A 14,076-nucleotide genomic window follows, 5' to 3' on the forward strand; every position below is an offset into this window, starting at 1 on the left:
CTACTTTAGGATATACCAGCTGTAGTGACCCCCTAACGGGGACAGTTCTGGCAGCCAGAGATCACCAGAATACAAGGGGACTTTTCCCTAGTCATATTCCCTGCACAAGGGGGAGCTGTGAAGGTGGATATCAATGCTGACCAGCTGAGCTGTCTTTAAGGCTACTCTGTGCATCAGGACTGGTGCAAAGCAGTTGGGTGTAGCTCTCAGTCTGGTCTGGCTCAATTAAGAATCTACACATCATCACAGATATTCCCAATAATGTCAGATTACAGTATTTCTCTTACTTTGAGACAAGCGCTTGCAGGCACTTAGATGAAAAACTGCAAATTTATGCCCTCAGGCCAAGCTGGAATTACAGTAGCTATATTGCCCTACATCATCCATCCTTTCAAAAGCATGGCAGTACTGTACAATGAGTTACAGCAAGAAATGTCTTTGAGAAGATGAGGTTAAGCAGTGTTCCATAAGACAGCGGTTCTCAACCAAGGGTCTGCAGCCCCCCAGCCAGTTTGAGGGAGCTGCAGGGCCCCATGGCTGAAGCCCAGTGCTCCAGCGTCTCTAAGGTGCTGAAACCATGAGCGGCGCCATGGGAAGCCCTGGCCCCAGCACTCCCCCTAGCACTAAAGTCCCGAGCACAACACCCCCAGTGGGGCTGAAGCCCTGAGTCCCAGCACTCTCTGTGGGGCTGAAGCTAGGAGAGGAGCCATACGGCCGAAGCCCAGCACCCCGAGCCTCAGGATTCCCTGCAGGACTAAAGCCCCGAGCCCTGGTGTCCCAGCAGAACTGAAGCCAGGAGAGGAGGCACAGTGCTGAACCCCAGTGCCCCAAGCCCTGGCACTCCCATGGGGCTGAAACCAGGAGTGGAGCTCTAGGGCTGAAGCCCACAGCCCTTAACCCCAGCGCTCTCAATGGGACTGAAGCTGGGAGCCACAGTGCTCCCTGTGGGGCTAAAGTTGGGATTGGAGCCATGGGGCTGAAGCCCGGAGCCCAGAGCTGTCCCCTCCCCCCTGGCCTGCAGCCTGGAGCCCTGAGCCGTCCAGTCTGTGGCTAAAGCTTGGAGGCTCCCATGCACCCGGTGGCTTAAGCCAGGAACCCTGAGCCCCCCTCACCCTCCGCTGGGCCTGGGAGTTTTTATAGCATGTTGGAGTGGGCCGAGGGCTCAGAAAGAAAAAGGTTGAGAACTCCTGCCATAAGAGACACATAGAAAAGACGATGGTTTCATGCTTTTTACCTGCGATTCATTCTGGGTGTGCAAGAGTAGAACGTAGCAAAATATGATGGAGGTGGCACAGGTGGTATAAAGTCCTCAGGATCTGAAATGCGGCCTTGTTCTTCAACTTCCTCTACAGACACCTGAGATTCATCCTAATCAAACACAATCTCTGTTAACCAACAAACTTCTCTACGTGGTATAATGTACAAATAAGCATGAACAGATTATATAGAAGATCTGGCTACTGGTTCTGCAGTTCTATGATCATTACTACTATATTCTATTAGATAGTGCTTTGCACTCACTTACTATGCAGGATCTTCTTGTTGCAAATATCTGCAAGTAACGCAGGGCAGCTGCTACCAAGCATACTGTGGTTGTCAGAGCATTGAGGGCACACAGAGCAAAGAGAACTTTCTGAAGAGCAAAAAGATTATGAAAGTTATACATCAAACATCTGTGAAAGTCGAGGGAGGAGGAGGAGGAGGATGACAGTAATAATCTTTGCAATCTATATTTTGACTCAATCTTCCAGATGATCTGTGGGATCTGGCTAATTTCTAAGGGTTTATTAGGATCCACTAGGGGGCACAGAATGAAGGGGAGGGGGAAATCAGAGGAGTTTCAGGTTGCTGAAAAGAGGGTCAAATCTTCTCCAAGCAGGAGTCCTGACTCTTCTCACCAACTTGCTGTGGGAACCCTTCCCTCGTTCCTTGGGCCAGGAACTCACATGCTTTCCTAACTAGTCCAAGAACCAGGAGAGAGGAGGAGGTGCTTGTCACCAGCATAGTCTGCAGATCAAGAACAAACTACACTGGAGCCAGAACAGTTCCTGGGGAAGGAAATGGGCTGGAAGTCAATGGGAATTGCTACATGGCAAACGCCAATACACTTTAATATTGTATTTTCTCCCTGGGATGTAAAGATTCTCAAAGCATTAGTTCTTTGGTGTTGCTTTCACAGTACCTTGAGTAGAAGGTGAACGGCGCTACATGACTGGACTGGGTACAGCTTCAATGCATTCTCTTTCTCTGTGCATTTGGCTGGGTGAAATTCTTCACAGCAGAAACAAATTTTGCTTTCACCCAGGTCCACCTTTAACAGTAAGAAAAATAATGTGAATTATGATTTAATTTACTGAGCAATTTCCCACAACACATCTTGATGTCTAATACACAGCTGGATATGCTCTACAATATATCTGACTTACCTAATCATATGCATACAAAATCAAATCTGCATGGTTCAGTATGCCAGTGATTTATCTGTTCCATTACCGTCACATTAGATATATTTGTTTCTCTCTTATCTAAACAAATCTTTGAATTTAATAATGAAGTCTTTTGAATTTACTTTATATTTAATCACGGTCTTATTCTTCACAATCACATCAATATCTGAATGATCTCCTTTGATTCTACACTAGCAGGTTTACTTTTGGAGCAGCTAGTCTTTTTTTTAAACTAACATGTAATCCATATTTTGTATCTGTAGTATACGCTCCCATTGGGCGGTCATTAGCACAATACTACACCAATAATAAATGTTTTGGACACCAAGAAAAATATTTCTTTCCTTGACAACCCAGTAAGATTATACCTGTGCTCTATAATTGTGTTTGGAACTTTCAGGTTCATTTTGTCACCTCAATTTCCAAGTACAAATTTATATAGGCAGCTCTCTTCAATGCTTTTAATTAACTGCCTAACTCTCCCCAGTCACAACTTTAGAGGTATTTCCCCATGTGTACCAGATCATACAGTTATCTTATGTTCAGGACATTTCTGATCTGCAGCCTATGGTTTCTTGAAGAGATGAGCACTGAGATTCTCAATAAAGCATTTAAAATTTCTTGTCTGAATTATTCTCCTCCTCTCCAATATCTCTCTCAATAGGTTGGGACTTGTGCAGACTTTGACTGCCAAACTGCTTGTAAGCACCAGAATCTGATACCATTACTCCAACTGATATGTTCTGGAAGCTGCATTGGCTTCCTGTGAAGTAAAGGATTATATGTTGTTAATAAAATCTAGGGCAGGTAGGGGATCAAAATCTTCATAAGCCCCAACATATCAACACCTATCAAATCTGTGGGATCTCCACTGTCCCATACACTTCAGTTTAGTTTAGATCATTTTGCTGTTTCTTTACATTACTGAGAGCTCTTTTGCCTTCTCCCCATCTTTCTACAGAATGCTCCCCCCTTTTATAGACATTGTTCTGAGTATCTGGTAAAACAAGTCAATTATTAATATGTAGTTTATTTGGTCTCACCTTTTAATATTTTATTTTCATGAGTTCTACTAAGTGTAATGAACTGAAAAAAGAACGCTGCCTTGTACATCATCTTAATTAAATATGATTTTCCTAGTTTATAAGAATTAGGCCTGATTGCTCTTTCATGCTTCTCAGACTGCATATTCTCTCCAGATAATAAAACAAACCCTTTATCACAATCATGCTGTTATCCACTATATAAAATAAGTATATCACCCTGTCAGGATGTGCTGTTCACCAACATTTCAGAGGCAGAGGTATCTCTGGGATTCCTTCCCACATTCTCTTCTAAATGTGACTGAACAGCTCCATGTTGAATCAACTTGTACTTCAGGCTGTAAAAGGCAGGACATGGCTCCTACTGTGACCAAGAAAGCCACTTCTGGGCCAGCCACAGGGGTTTGCTAAAGAGCAAGGGGCATCCTATTGCCTAAGGACTGAGCACAGTGCCTCCTCAGCACGACCAGCCCAGGGACCAACAGCCTGAACTTGGATCATATGAATGCATGGCAGCCCTGATGTGGCCAATGCAATGACTGTTTCAACAACACACTTTTAAATATTTCCCCTAGTCCTATAGCTATTAAGATTTGTGTCTGAGACTTTTCAATAGCCAATTTTATTTATTTTAAACTAGTTTTAAAGAGCTCTACCCAGTGATATTGTGACACTGGTAAACCAAGTGCCAGCTCTGGCCAAGGCCGTAGGTGCTGGCTAAGAACTAACAAACTCGTAGCTGGAAACCAAACCAGCTCACCTGTATGTTAGTTTTGGTCAAAATAGGTATGTTTTATAAGAACGAATTTAGTGTTTAGACTCTGTGAAATGCTTGTGAATTGCTGCATGCATTAATCTCACTTGGAATGGCTGTATTCCATGCTATAAGGAAATATATCACATGGTTAAAGTTAAGCATATGCTTAAGTGTTTTGCTGAATCAAAGCTTAAGTCAATATGTATTATTTTTATTTTTGCTATTCAGTGGTTGCACTTGATAACATCTTGATTTGCTGCATAGATTAATCTATCAGCACACTTAGAAATCCAGCAATGCCAGCTGCAGTATGTGATATGTAGTCAAGGAGTTACCAAGTCTGCTCACCAGATCACATCTTGGTACACTGGACACAAACTGAGCGCCTTGACATCCTAGAATAAATCCAGCCAGGTTCAAGAGAACACACACAACAGACAGCAAAACAAACAGGTTAACCTGAAACAGAAAAACATAGTTAACAGCAATGGAAAAAAGATAATGAAGTGAACTATAGTGAACTAATAAGTAAACTAATCCTGGCCATATTGAAGTCAAGGGCAAAACTCCCATTGACTTCAGTGGGGCTAGGATTTCATCCCTGCTTTCTTGTCAAAAAGGACTGACCTTGTCAATTATTTTGGACATGAACTTTGCACTAAACACCAAAGTAACTAACTATTTCTTGCAGTACTAATAAGAGAATATTACTGAACCTATAGGTCTCTGTACTTGACCTGCAGGGCATATAGTCTGCTGCTGTACAGACTCTGAGGAAAAAGGGGTACACAACAAGTTTTGCACAATTTAAAAGAGCTGAAGGAGCTTTTGAACCAGTTTTAAAAGGTTATTTTTCTACTGGTGAGAGAGAGAGAGATTTTCAGTTGATTCCTGCAAATTGTCTAAAAGCCCTAGAAGGCCAGCACCCTGACTAGTTGAAAGATGTTCCTGCAGGTGAAAAGAGTGATTTGTAGAGTTCCCAACTTCCATTTTAGATTAGCCTCTCAACACAACTGGATCATCAGGAAATTTGAGGCGGAAACATCTTGCAGCACCATTTATTCAACATGGGCAATTTTCAAAACTGTTTTGCAGGGCAAATACTTCAAAGTATCTGACGTAATACAACTAGGAAACAGACACATTCAAAGAATTTCAATTCTAATATTTTATTTCCCCTCTGCTACCAAAAATAGAATCCCTCCATTCACGTAACAGACAATGCTTCTGATCTGTAAAACCATCATAAGAACATAAGAAAAAATCATCTATTTGTTTTCCACCCCAATACTGAATTGATTTAAACATTACTTGTAACTAACTCATTACTAAGAGCTGTGTTGAATCAATATCCACTTCCTATACATTCATCAAGGTTACCCGAATTACCTCAACTCAAAACTGAATCAGAGAACATGAAAAACACACAGTCATCTTATACAAAATATGCTTTTAAATTCCAGTTGCTACAGGAACACTGGAAACCTAGCCAATTTAATAAATGAGTTAAAAGTAGTTCCATGTAAAATACCTGCCCTTGAGACCGTCTGCCAATTTTTATAGTATTACATTTGAATTTTCCTATTTTTCATTCCACTGTTGCCATGTGAAACACACACAGACACGAAGCAAAACTGACTCATTACACTGGGAAAACAAAGTGACTCTACAAAAAAGGGTTGTTCCGAAAAAGAATTTAGGTACCTAATGCCATTCTAATCCAATATTTAGACCCTCAAAATCCCTGCTCTGCTGCCACCTGATAAGCTCCTAAAGTCCCTAGGCTCTTAAGTTGCCAGGGATAAAGTCCCTTAAGCACCTAAAAATCTACCCTGGGACATAAGCACAGCCACCTCAGTCCAGGCACCTCGCTCACACCTAAGCCCCTATGGGATCCTCAAACTAGGCATCGCCTCACCTACTTCACCTGCAAGGCCTGATACAGGAGACATGCTCAGAGGCTGCCTAACAAATCAGGCTCCAAACAAAACAGCCAGTGGAGGTGGTGGTGGTGGTGCTGCAGCCACTCCACTTATAACCTTTAGCCCAGTGGTTAGAGCATTTACCCAGGATGTAGGAGACATGTATTTGGTTTCCCTCTCTGCCTAATGTGGAACAGGGATTTAAAGGCATGTCTCCCACTCTGCAGGTGAGTGCCCTGACCACAGGGCTATAGGGTGTTCTGGGGCAGGTCTGTCTGGGTCTTGCACATCCTGGGTCATTGCGCTGACCATTGGGCTAAAAGTTACAAGGAGGAGGGCACCACCACCACCTATTGTTTTTAGCAAGAAAGGGTTTCGGCACCTTACTCCAGGAGAGGCTTCATGGCTGTGAATCTCAAGCAGAGATAGGTGTCTCACTCCAACCTGGATTTAAGTACCTCAGGCCTTTTGAAGTGTGGGGCTTAGGTACACTCCTCTCTTCAGCACTTCCTATTGGCTAGCTTAGGCAAACCCACACCCAACTCACCGGCTTCTGTGAATCCTATTCTTAGGCAGCTAACTCTCCCCATGCATTCTCTAGGCAGCCTGGGCACCTAACTCAGGACTGCAGATTCCACTAGGTAGCAGGGCACCTAAAAGTTAAGCATTACAACACTGAGTCTAAGTGCCCTTTGTGCATCTAACCCAGAGTGCTGTCAAATATACACACACACACACAAAAGAGGGAAAATGCCAAATAAAACTATCCCTTAAAATGGGGTGATCTACAGCAAGTTAAAAAAAAGAAAGTGGAAGCGGTGTTACTTAAGAACCTTTTTGTGAAATGTGTCCATCTAAAGTGAGGTCATTCAGGTTCAATTGCTTTTATTAAAAAAAAAAAAGAAAGAAACAAATGACATATGCTTCAAGGAAAAATCTCCAAAAATCAAGAATTAAGGTTTCTTAAAGAAATAATAATAGTTAGCACCCAAATATCACTTTTCAGGCATAAATCTCAAGACACTTTACAAAGGGAGGCAAGTATCATTATTCCCTTTTAACAGATGGGGAAACTGAGGCCCTGAGGGATGACGTTACTTGCCCATGGTGACAAGCCATGAAAGACCTCAGAGCAAGGTCAAAAGGAGAAAAGAGGAGGTGAAACAGAATTCATTTTCCTCTTCAAGCTCAGATACAGCAGATATTCTACCCCACGAACAAAAACATTCCCAGTGATCTACAAGCCTCAGATGAAAACCATGCCAATTTCCTGGAGCAACTAATGGACCGGCTGTTCAGCATGGTACTGGAATCTGCCAGGATTCATTGTCTTCAGTGACCTTAACTTCGACACGGACAATGCCAAGGATACATTAGTACTCAGTTGCTTATTCTGCATGGAATCCATCATATCTTAGTCAGTAAAAGCTTAACCCTTTCCTCCTAGTTTCAAATGCAGGTTTCCAGTTTCAGAAGGAGTAACGAAATAGAGAAGTTAAAAACAATAATTAAGGATCAGTCAAAGAGAGAAATCTTACTCTGTTACATATACAAAAAAAGCATACCAGCATGTACTTTGGAAAGTCTTCTCAGTAAATCCTAGTTTACATGGAGACAGCTCTGGTCTGGGTTTTGTTACGTACATAGAATCTTCTTATGACTACAGAAACTAGCTACTGTACCCAATCTATAACAGTGAGGCGTTCAGTTTATCCGGGCTGGAACTATGACGTTCACTAACATAGTCACCTGCATGTAGAAATAAGAGTTTATCAAAGCTGGTCCAGAGAGGAAGCAACTCTCACCTCCTCCTGCTCCCTGCAGAGCTTGGTGTATATTACTCACTGTAATGCTCCATCCATTTTGCAAGCACAACAAAAAGGGTGCACTCCAAAAGCCAATGTCCTATATGTTTTTTGTTTTTCTTTTTCAGATGAATGAGCATCTCTTGGTGAGAAGGAGCATCAGGAAGCATTTTAATCTTGAAGATAGTGAAGTTTGACTGATAAGTTCCAGAAAGATATTTGAAATGTACCCTCACTTCTTAATTACTTCTTGGCTTAGTACATGACCATAATTTGACTTGGGTTAAAGGTGGGTCGGAGCAAATTTTTGAAAGTGCCAAGACACTTAACTAATTGATTACAATTTTCAAGCAAATTATTCTATGACTGTTTACTGCTAAATTTAACTTGGACTATGCATCTACCCAAGGAAGAAAGAAGCCCTTTATATGGGCTAACTGGATCTCAGTACACAATGGTAAGTAGGGCTATGAATCAAACCCAGGTAGCCCCCCTTTCTCTGCAGTCAGAGAAGGCAAATTTATTTGAATAAAGGAGAGTTAACATATGGAAAACACTGTTGAAGATAAACAAGCTATTTTAAAAGTCAAAATACATAGGGACCAAGTTTGAACTGCAGTGATAAAAATAGAAACATGCCAAATTCTGGCGTCAGCTGCATGCCCAGTTTGGTCTACTGCCCTTAATCCTTTTAGTACTAGATATGTATGGATTGTACAAAGCTATGAAAAGTGTTGTGGTACTTTTGCATGAATTAGACTATATGAAAATAAAATGCATTATATTAAGGCCTTGGTTGAATGATTTTTCCAGCAAAAAAGAACATACACACACAGGATGGATCTAAATTCTCTCAGCCAATGAGGCTGGTTCTGCTGTCACTGAAGTCTATGTGAGTTTGGCCACTGGCTTCAACAAGAGCAGGAAGAGGCCAAGTAACAGAAATAACTTACAAGATAACACCATAACCCCACAATTCACCGTGCACAGGTGGACTGCTTTCACTGACTTTCACACACACACAACATATTGCTGGATCAGGCCCCAAACAAGCACGCTGACAGTAAATGAAACAAAAATACTTCTTTCATAATCATTAAATATTATACCAGTGTAAACAATACACATCCTTGTTAGGAAAATAAGTCAATGTGTTCATTTTCCTTCAGATACACAGCTGCAAAGCAAGCACTAATTTTATAATTTTGCTAATTTTCCCATCAGCCATGGGAACTATTGAGAGATTATACAGAAATTTGTGATAAAGCTCAAGACAAAAAATACTAATTTAGAAGTATAAAATAAATAATTTTATTTTAAAAGCAATATTATGCCATATTTTAGATGCAGTAGCCAGACTCCTAAAATCAATTGGTGAAGGGTATTTTTTTTTAAGTGTGGAATAATTTGAGTATATAAAAATAAGTTCAAACTACATGTAAAATATTTTAGTGTATCATACATCTAAATTATATTTATTATTGCACATAGGAATCAGTCCTGCAGCTTTTATCTGAACCTAACTCCCTTTGATATCAATAGGCATTCTGGATGGCAGAGGAGGAAGGAGTCAGATTTATACTGACCTAATTTAGTAATATCTGCTTCCTAAACGCAGATGAACACAGAGCACAAACACACTTCACCCTTTCCCCCAATACTACAAATATTTACACATATGCTTAAGTCTGAGCACCTACTCCTGCTTAAAAGTTAAGTGCTTGCATAGGCATTTGCAGGATTGGGGCCTATGTCCATAGCTTCCATTTTCACTGCTTATCCCTCCAGTTAGGTCTCCAGCAGCCCCTGCCTCAGCAGGTGAGCAAGCAGGGAATCAAGGACCTCTAAAGCTGAGCACATTTGAAATGGAAATCACTGACTGGCACTACATACAGTAGCATACAATGCCATTTTTACAGTCATTTTTTAGAAGAACCGTAATGTGTTTGGTGAAGTTGCCTGGATCAGTTACAGCCACCCAGTTTGCATCTATACTGTTAATTTCTTCTCCCTGGGCATAGGACTTAATATTTATTTTTACTGAATCTCCCTCCATTGCCTGCAGCTCTAATCTTTCCAGGTCACTTAGCAGTTTGGTTTTGTCCTCTCATGTGTCTGTAATCCCTCCAATTGCAGTGTCATCTGTCTATTTGAACACAGGCTTGTTTTTTCCTTGAGAAAATCGAAACAATAAGATTGACAAAGCAGCCACATAATATGCAGAGATGTGTGTGATTCTAGCAGTTTATTGTAGTTGCTCGACAAGCCAAGGAAAAGTCTTAGAAAGCATCCTGGACAGGACTGCAACTAACACTATGCATCACTGCTTGAAAATGGATAGATGCTTTCACCAATAGGACACAGACAGCTACAGGGATCATTTGAAAGTGCTCCATAAAGCACCATTGGTCTATGGGCCATAGATAAAAAACCACTGGCTAAACATAAGCAGTAAAAAGAGAGAGAGAGAGAGAGAGAGAGAGAGAGCGCGCACGCGCACGTAAGGACAGAGGACCATGTTGCCGCGACCAGTGTGACGCGTTAGAGATGGGTGTTGACCACATTGCTTGTCTGTTACCAAACCAGCTGAGCCACTGATGTGATTTTAGAAAAAAACACTTCAGTTAAAGGTCAAATGTAAGAGCTCATGGGAGGAAGAAGCTCATGACAGGAAGGAATAGTTTCCATAAAGATGTGAGCGATGCCTAACTCAGTACTGTGGAAGCCAACATCTCCTGCCAACTTTGGGGGAAATAACCCCCCACAAAACAGGGAAACCACTCGTCAAATGCTAAAAACTGAATTGCAAAGATGTTTGGTGACTGAGCATAAGAACTGAAAGACTTGAAGCTAAAATCACAGTATGTTTCAGACTACCAAAGCATCCTCACTGATATACCATTGAAGGCCTTGCCTACTCTACAAATAGGCCCATCTCCAGAAGTCACCTACTACAGGACAGGCCTAACAAAGAAAATAACAGAACACCACTAGCCGTCACCTTCAGCCCCCAACTAAAACCCCTCCAACGCATTATTAAGGATCTACAACCTATCCTGAAGGATGACCCAACACTCTCACAAATCTTGGGAGACAGGCCAGTCCTTGCCTACAGACAGCCCCCCAACCTGAAGCAAATACTCACCAACAACCACATACCACACAACAGAACCACTAACCCAGGAACCTATCCTTGCAACAAAGCCCGTTGCCAACTGTGCCCACATATCTATTCAGGGGACACCATCAAAGGGCCTAATAACATCAGTCACACTATCAGAGGCTCGTTCACCTGCACATCCACCAATGCGATATATGCCATCATGTGCCAGCAATGCCCCTCTGCCATGTACATTGGTCAAACTGGACACTCTCTACGTAAAAGAATAAATGGACACAAATCAGATGTCAAGAATTATAACATTCATAAACCAGTCGGAGAACACTTCAATCTCTCTGGTCACGCAATCACAGACATGAAGGTCGCTATCTTACAACAAAAAAACTTCAAATCCAGACTCCAGCGAGAAACTGCTGAATTGGAATTCATTTGCAAATTGGATACTATTAATTTAGGCTTAAATAGAGACTGGGAGTGGCTAAGTCATTATGCAAGGTAGCCTATTTCCCCTTGTTTTTTTTCTATCCCCCCCCCGACGTTCTGGTTAAACTTGGATTTATGCTGGAAATGGCCCACCTTGATTATCATGCACATTGTAAGGAGAGTGGTCAGTTTGGATGAGCTATTGCCAGCAGGAGAGTGAGTTTGTGTGTGTGTGTGGGGGGGGGTGAGAAAACCTGGATTTATGCTGGAAATGGCCCTCCTTGATTATCATGCACATTGTAGGGAGAGTGGTCGCTTTGGATAAGCTATTACCAGCAGGAGAGTGAGTTTGTGTGTGTGTGTGTTTTTGAAAAAAAGGGGGTGGAAGGGGTGAGAAAACCTGGATTTGTGCTGGAAATGGCCCACCTTGATTATCATACACATTTTAAAGAGAGTGGTCACTTTGGATGGGCTATTACCAGCAGGAGAGTGAGTCTGGGGCGGGGGCGGAGGGTGAGAAAACCTGGATTTGTGCTGGAAATGGCCCAACTTGATGATCACTTTAGATAAGCTATTACCAGCAGGAGAGTGGGGTGGGAGGAGGTATTGTTTCATGGTCTCTGTGTATATAATGTCTTCTGTAGTTTCCACAGTATGCATCCGATGAAGTGAGCTGTAGCTCACGAAAGCTCATGCTCAAATAAATTGGTTAGTCTCTAAGGTGCCACAAGTACTCCTTTTCTTTTAACATAGTTGTAGTGTGTATAGGAGCTAGCTTTTTATTTATTCTTTTACTATGTTCCCCATCTGTGCTAAAGCTTGGGTTGTATCGCGATCTCCATGATTCAGGATCACAAGCAGCTCCCATCTAAACAGTGGAATGGGGGAGGGGGACGGGAAAACTGTGCTGCAAATTTGTAACTGAATGTAAATCAGTTCACTCAGCACTAGGTATTCCCTCATGGCCAGGTATGGCATAACAGCTCTGTCCCTGGGTCAGCACCCCCTGCCAATGGTCACTACAGCACAGTGGGAGTTTCTCTGTCAGTAACTCAGCCCTCCAGCCAGGTTACCATCTTAAGTCTACCCATTCTGTGGTCACCACTGTCCAAACTTAAAAGTCTAAAAATGTCTTTAACAGAAACAAAATCCTTCCACCCAATCTGAACAATTCCTCAGCCTGTCTTTGGCTTAGCCTTTAGCTCCCTTGATAGGCTCAATATCCCTTGCAGTGGGCTTGTACACCCCCTTCTTTGGGGCTGGTAGGGAAACACAGTACCACCTTCTATGCTGGATTCTAGCCCAGGGCCCTGTACTGACCAGATAGGTCTGTTCCTTTACCTGTGCTCCAGTTTTTCCCTGCGCTACTTCCTACCTAGCCTCTTAAGATCTCTTCTGGGTCTCGCAATCACTTCCCGGGTTAGTCAAGGTCTCTTCCCAGGCCTCCCTGCCTGGAAAGCTTTCCTTCCTACTCCAAGTTTCCTATCTAGCTCTCACTCCAGCTCATTATCATCACTTAAGCCTAGCTCTCCTTCCCATTATTGTATTCACCTTCTGCTCTTTGTGGCAAGTTGTCTGTTTTCCCGCAGGTGGGGCTCATTCTGTGATCAAGTTGTCTTAGCACCAGGCTTTCCAGCCCCTAGGATAAGCCACCCTGTCACACAGGGTACCCCTCACAGTTCTGTTTATAGTATAGATGGGGCCTAAGAAACCTGTGTCAAATTTATCCTAATTTGGTCACATACAAATAAAACACCGAGGCAGTGACATTTACCTAAACGTGTGTATAGAAAGGAGAGTTAGGAAAAATGTGTGCTGCTTTATAAGATTGCCTAAATATTGCTAAGTGATAACGAGCTGCAGAAGCAGAATAATACAAGCAGTCAGTAGGAAATAAAGATTTATTTTATTAATATGAAAAGAATAAGCCCAAATAGCTCTTTGGACAATTTTTAATTACTACATTTGAGAGCTTCTAATCTACCAGTACATCAAATTAAACAATGTCATCACCTTTAACATTTGGTTTGGAAGCTTCAAGACAACTGCAGTACTTGTTTTTCAGGAAGAAGAGAGAATTTTAAAAGCATTTAAAATGGTAGAGTATTATCTGAAGAAATAGCAGCTCGAAGCATAGTTATGCATAAAAAGAAAGATGATAATAAGCTTTTAGCTCATGAGCATGAGAGAGGGTTTTAATGTTGACACAGCTATAGAAGTAAGAATAATGATCATCATTAGCCCAACAACAACTAATGTTATAACTATTCCACACTGTCCCAAATCTTTTCACATACATGGTTCAAATGCTAACATAAACTGATGATGCAATACAACCCCTGGCAATTCAAAGCATATACCTGAGACTGTCCTGATTTCTGGAATGGTACTGGTGTCCAATCCAAAAACTATCTACTGACAATGTATGAAATCAATCCATCTGCACTAAAGAACCCATATGGTATGAATGTTGAATCTTTTTGAACCATTAACTGTCTGTCCTGGATCTTGGAGAGAGGGGAGGAGATCACACTTCAATAAAACATACACATATACAA

The 14,076-nt window shown here is 41.9% G+C and overlaps 2 protein-coding genes across 3 annotated transcripts in view; one reads left to right on the forward strand and one right to left on the reverse strand.

The window, feature by feature from the left end:
• Nucleotides 1-8,698, forward strand: part of APBA1 (amyloid beta precursor protein binding family A member 1) — a 97,792-nt gene extending 89,094 nt beyond the window's left edge. The window contains exon 13 of the transcript XR_012159082.2: nt 8,103-8,698. The gene's annotated coding sequence lies outside the window, so the exon portion shown is untranslated. The remainder of the gene's footprint in view (nt 1-8,102) is intronic.
• Nucleotides 1-14,076, reverse strand: part of ENTREP1 (endosomal transmembrane epsin interactor 1) — a 44,124-nt gene that overhangs the window by 23,458 nt on the left and 6,590 nt on the right. The window contains exons 3-6 of one of the 2 annotated variants that reach the window (XM_073345189.2): nt 4,596-4,706; nt 2,183-2,311; nt 1,526-1,633; nt 1,235-1,368 (exon numbers count right to left, since the gene is read on the reverse strand). In XM_073345189.2, coding sequence (XP_073201290.1) covers nt 1,235-1,368; nt 1,526-1,633; nt 2,183-2,311; nt 4,596-4,706 — 482 coding nt within the window. The remainder of the gene's footprint in view (nt 1-1,234; nt 1,369-1,525; nt 1,634-2,182; nt 2,312-4,595; nt 4,707-14,076) is intronic. The other variant, XM_073345190.2, reaches the window with a different exon arrangement.

Source organism: Lepidochelys kempii, chromosome 5, assembly GCF_965140285.1.
Source record: "Lepidochelys kempii isolate rLepKem1 chromosome 5, rLepKem1.hap1, whole genome shotgun sequence".
In the NCBI taxonomy this organism is placed as follows: domain Eukaryota; kingdom Metazoa; phylum Chordata; order Testudines; family Cheloniidae; genus Lepidochelys; species Lepidochelys kempii.